Below are 6,000 nucleotides of genomic sequence, written 5' to 3' on the forward strand. Positions count from 1 at the left end.
TAGAAGACTTGTGAAAGTACTACAAATAAAATCACGACAAAAATAAAAATAAAAGCTGTCACGAAGTTAAGTAACTCTTTTTTTCTAAAGTCATACTTTAAGTTTCAATCAACTTTGAACGTTTACGAAGTGTGAAAATCATGCTTTAAACATTTTGATTTTATTTACGCCGTAAGTCGAATATAGTTCAGAAAATATTTGACGCCACACCAAGCGTGTAATGTGCATGAAATTAAGTTTGAAGAAAATATATAAAACAATAGAAACATCCAGTATTAGGCAATTAAACTTTACAGAAAGTATTCTAAACAATAGACTTGTATGTTATCACACTGTAAAATAAAAATATAAAATTCGGTTTAAAAATTTTTCTTTATGAGCTAAAAAAGCTTGACCAAAGTGCAGAAATAAAACAAATGAGAACTTTTTGAAAATTTAAAATATTTACTTTGAAAAGCTTTTTCAAAATTGCCAACAGTTTTGTTAATTTTAAGTTAATAAAAAAACTTAAACTGTAGAGATGCTACTTGAAACTGTAGAGATGCTTTGATCTAAAAAATAACTTAATGAGTGTCTGTTTAATCCTACACAAACTGATATGAACACAAATATCACTTCACAGACACTGACATTTTGTAAGTGATAATCACAATTATCTTTTGACATTCAAGACAGCCACAAGACATTAAGCAAATCTAAACTTTGAGTGCACAAGAAATAATTTTTTTAAGAATTGTATGAAACGCATCATGTTGATAGAAATATATTGTAAATTAGTTATATAACAGGCAATACTTATGTTAGTTTAGCTAAACAAAGTTTAAATATATGATTTTAAGTGTTAGAGCTTTTAAAATCTTAATAATTTTGTTATATAAAACAATAACTTTAACTAACAAAAGTTAGTAAACAACTATTTTTAGCCAGCACTTAACAGTTTTGTAATCATTTATTTTTCCTTGCATTTATTTTTTAAAATATTTTTCTTCATTTTTTATCCAAGTCTGCATAAGTGATTACAAAAAAATTGATAATAAAAATTATTATTTTTTTTTCTAAGAAGGAAGATCTTTAATTAATAATGTTTATTTTGGTTGGTATAAAAAGTTAAAAGATGTTTTATGAAAAGTATAATGAATATAATTACATCATAATAAAAGCAGACTTGTTACGCCTGGTGTGCACACAACTATATTTATATATTGTGCAAAGCTTTAAGAAACTAATAAAGATAGAATTAAGAATAAACAACTTTATTTTAACAGAGGCATAGATGTGTTTTGAATCTTATTGTCAAAAAATAAAATCCCTAAAACTTTACAGGTATGTAATTTCTTGCAAACAGGTCTTTTTCTACCAATTGCAATGCTTAATGCTTTTTATTATAATACATTACAACAGTAATCAAGCTTAAAAAACACAAGTAATTACATATTCTTATCCATTCTATCTATAAATTAGACAAGCTTGCTGACCAACTGCTTGTTATAAAGCAAGAACCACCCTAATTGACTTAAACAACAGTACTCGATTGAATTAACAACTATAAGAAACAAACCTTCAAAACTTGTTCCTTCTTCTTGTGAGACAACGCCAAGTTGGACTGCAGACACTTGTAATAGAGATCACTCGATTTGTCGAACTTCTTTTTCTGCTCTTTGTAGTTGGTGATCTCATTCTTTCTGAAGCTGTGATTAGATTTTGATTTTTTATCAAAGCATATCATATACTTAAAAGTTAGCTTATAAAACAATCACGCTTGAAGAAAACATCAACTTAAAAATTAAATTTACTTTTACTTAAATTAAAATATTCTATTTTACCTTATGAATTTAAAAAATACCTTCTGTTTGAAAATATTAAAGATATATGCATCACATCGTGCAAATAGCTGTTTCTATTTTTATATAAACTAAGTTTCAAAATTTCATAAGACATTCAAGCCTAAAATAGTGATTGCTAATTAATAACACCTAATAAATTTTGTATTTAAAAGAAGGTTCAATTTGAACAACACAAACCTTAAAAGTTTAAAATAAAGTTTTCAAATACAAAGTAAGCAACTAAAGTACCCAAAAAACTATTTTTTTTGATGAAAGGATTTTTTTTTAAACAACACATGTGCCATCAACATGCTATTACACAAACATATCAACCAACTTTTCCAGAGGCTCCTGAAAGTTTTTCTTGATGCTGTCGATTTTTTCTTGCCAGTTCTCTGACACAGCTTCGAGCAAAATGCCATACTCGTTCAGTGTTATTGCTGGAAAAAGAAAATTAAAATTTCAATTTCATAACTGTTTATTCAAATGGTAAAGTTCTAAACAATAATTAATGTGTTTTTTTTGAAGTTGTTGCTTGAAAAAAATAAATAATAGTAAAAATAATGTGAGTAAATCATTTCACAACAATTGCCATATAAAATATCAAACATAAGTATCATGTGTTTTTATGCTTATTGATTAATAAAAATTTGATTTATACATAATGTATAAGCTATAATTAAAGTAAAAATCTAAAAAACAGATTTTCTTAAGTTTGTGTACTTAAAAAATTTGTTTTTAAGGATATTCTGTAAATTTAACTTTTTAAATGTTACGTACACAGAAAACAGACTTTATAAAAAAAAAAATTTAAAATACAATGCAGACTTTGATCTAGGAATATAACACAAATCAAAACAATTCATACAAATAGTAAGTAATTTGTAATTTTTAACCAGGTATACATGGTATTATATGTAAGTAATTCTTAATGTATACCATTTTAAAAATTACATTAAGTTATGTTATAAAAACTTATAATATATTATAATTACAAATTATCCTCGATTCTTGTTTTGAAAAATAAGGAAAAAAAAAGCATTTTACAATGGATCAAACCTTATCAAAAAAAAGTATAAATTTTGTAAAAAAGTTTATCATTTTAATTTAAACTACTAGAAAAAAATTGTTGTGTTCCAGATAATGTATATACCCTTTTTTTGTTAAGTAGTCGTTTCCTTCATTTTTACCATCTATTATTATATAACTAGAAATTAAAAATCACAAACTTTTGTTTAGTAACAAAGACTAGGAGTAAATCTAAAAATAGGAATGAAAAAGTATTAAAACTTAAGAAATAATTTAAGTGATTAAAACCAAATCTTACTAAGTGATATATAATAGTAAAATAAAATTTAATGCAATTTAATTAATTTTACTTCAGAAAAAGTAAAAAAAATTGTATTACATCTTTAAAAATTACAATGAAACTTTTATGTGAACTGTTTTCAAAATTTACTGCACTTTTTTATTTTTGGTTTTGGTATACTCATAAAAACTCGCTTGTTGTTAAATTATTTAATAATATGAGAGTCAGTGATAAGAAAACAGTTTAACAATAGTTTTACATACAACCACTGAAACAGCTAAGAAATATATAAGTACGTCAGTTTTAAAAGTTTTAATTGTAGGAATCATAACTACTATAGTTTACTTTATAATTCATGGTTGTCATAATTCAGAATTAAACATTAAAGATAAATGAAAGCTTACAAAACTTTTTTTTAAAGAAACAGTTTAAAAACTTACCTCAAAACACATTTGAAACAGAAAGCACAGAGTGTAAACTATTTACAGATTAAAAACTTTGCACTAGTAAACATAAGCTAGCATAACATATTATTACTCATAGCATTACTTTACAAAAATTAACATTTGCCCTAAAAAGCTTGAACTATGAAAGATTAAAGTATAAAGTACAAATAAATTTATATAGATTATTGACTAATTAACTTTTAAGATACTTATTGTTTTTTTTAAGCTTTCAATCCAAACTTATGCTTTCACTGTCAATTTTCATTAATAGACATAGATACAGAAAATTTTTAATGTTTTTCTTGTATAATATTTATTCTTTCAAGACTTTTTTATGCAAACTAAGTTTCGGTCAAAGACCTTGTCAGTGCTTATATAAAAAATCTTTTTCAAATAGAACTTTCTTGTATGTTAAAGAAAATTAATAAAAACTAACTTAATCTTTCTTCTCTGTCTGTCATGTCTTCGCCTATGCGGTGGAACTCGAACCCCTTCAACTTCGCACTGAAGGTATCGAGTCTCTTGTGATATTCCATAGAAGCCGTCACGAGGTTCTTGCTTTCCTGTGAAAAATATTAATTGTTAAACTTTTTGGTGCATGTAAAAATTTTATTGTTATATCATCCTTTTATATTAGTCTAATATTTGTCTGTTTCATAATAAAAATTTCTGCTTTGAAAAATTATTTAGTAAGTTTTTTACTGTTACTATATGAAAACTTTACTTTTTTCATTAAAAACAACTATCAATAAATACTATATGTTTAAGGGCATAGGGGGGTTTGACTTTTTTTTTCACTAAAAATATTATTGGATCTTATATGAAAAAATACAAGCCAGTTCTTATATAATAAAAAAATCTTACTTAACTTTTGAGATATTGTCATTTTTATAATAAGGAATGTTTCTTGGAAATTTGAAAAATCACTAAAAAGCTATCTTCTCCTTAATTTTTTGAGCTAGAGACCTCAAGCTTCCAGAAGTTCTTTTTATATTTTAATACCTTTGAATGTTGCGATTTTAAAAACATTGAAAAAATAAAACTTTTAGATAAAAATAATAAAAATAGGTGGTATTTTTTTTAATTAAAAGAAATTTCTGCATTCAATATAGTCTTTCTGTAAATTTTGAAGAAGGTTGTTTAAAAAAAGGAGGAGATAGATTTTTAGTGAAACAATCTTTTTTTTGCGTTTTTAGTTTGAGCCTTCCATTAGGTTTAAACCTACTGAGGTCACTGACTTTGAACGCTCATAACTCAAAAATTACATAGAATTTTTTGAAGCGGTTAAAAATGTCTGATAGCTCAGATAAAACTCTTAAAATAAGATCAACTTGTAAAAATCAAAGTGGACCCCCCCCCCCCATATCCTTAATCTATTACTGAAGCACTTTATGCTAAAAAAGCATTTTTTTACAAAATTTACATCTCAAACAAAACAGTATTTTTTAGTTATTGTTATCAAGTATTATAAATAGTTATACTAAAAACTTCACTCAATATTTTAAGTTGATAATGAAGTCACAAAATTAATTTAAAACATTTTAACTAGGATATTTATTAAAAATTGTGTCTTTTAACACAACACTATGAAAGTTATTTTTGCTATCTTTTACAAAAAACAAAGAAGTACTGCTTTACTATACTTTAAAAAGTTCATTTTAATAAAGCATAATTTTTTATATCAATTTGCTTTATTTATAGTATTTAACGACTCTCAAAATATTTTTACTTTTGCTTTTTTTTTTTTATTAATCAGTTTTGCCTTTAAAACAAGACTTATTAAAACATATAAATATTCTATAATTATCTATAAAAATTTTAGCAATTCCCATAATAAATTATATTTTTCTGAATATCTTCACCTTAAAGATTTTTAATTATTTGTATTTTTTAAAGGTTTGTGAAACCATTTAAAAGACAAGGTAATTGTCAATAAAAAAACATAATTCTTTTAAACAGCAAAGTAAACACCTCAAGTAAAACAAAAGTAAAATACCTTTAGAATACAATTTATAAAATAAAATCTTTACAATCAATAAAACTCCATTCACCTTGATGAGACCTTTTATTTCATTGTTGGTTCTGACAATGGACTCCTCATGTTCCTGAACGCTCTGTCTGAACCAGGGGCTGTCGGAATAACAATCTGAAAACTCCAGCGGCTGTAGAACTTGCAGCACCATTGCAAATATGTTAACATAAAAGCTGTGAAAACATATGTTTCTGTTTTGTTTTAATCTAAAGTACCAGCAGTACCACTTCACTTATTTTTATATAGCACAAGTAAAAGTATTTAAAGTTAGCACTAAACATATGAGATCTGTTTTATATAAACTAGTTTACAATAAATAAAGAAAAGTGCTTCAGTTATTTTATCAGACGTTTATATAACTTTAAATTGAAAAGTTCTTTGTGCAACAGG

At 25.0% G+C, this 6,000-nt stretch overlaps 1 protein-coding gene across 1 annotated transcript in view; it reads right to left on the minus strand.

Annotated features, from left to right (window-relative positions):
• LOC145835569 (rho GTPase-activating protein 10-like) overlaps window positions 1-5,777 on the minus strand; it is a 28,878-nt gene extending 23,101 nt beyond the window's left edge. Inside the window, exons 1-4 of the mRNA XM_082943229.1 lie at window positions 5,630-5,777; window positions 4,015-4,141; window positions 2,161-2,263; window positions 1,559-1,688 (exon numbers count right to left, since the gene is read on the minus strand). Coding sequence (XP_082799355.1) covers window positions 1,559-1,688; window positions 2,161-2,263; window positions 4,015-4,141; window positions 5,630-5,761 — 492 coding nt within the window. The 5' untranslated portion in view covers window positions 5,762-5,777. The remainder of the gene's footprint in view (window positions 1-1,558; window positions 1,689-2,160; window positions 2,264-4,014; window positions 4,142-5,629) is intronic.
• Between the last annotated feature and the right edge of the window lie 223 nt (window positions 5,778-6,000).

This window comes from Thalia democratica, chromosome 1 (genome assembly GCF_965202585.1).
Source record: "Thalia democratica chromosome 1, ktThaDemo2.hap1.1, whole genome shotgun sequence".
In the NCBI taxonomy this organism is placed as follows: Eukaryota; Metazoa; Chordata; class Thaliacea; order Salpida; family Salpidae; genus Thalia; species Thalia democratica.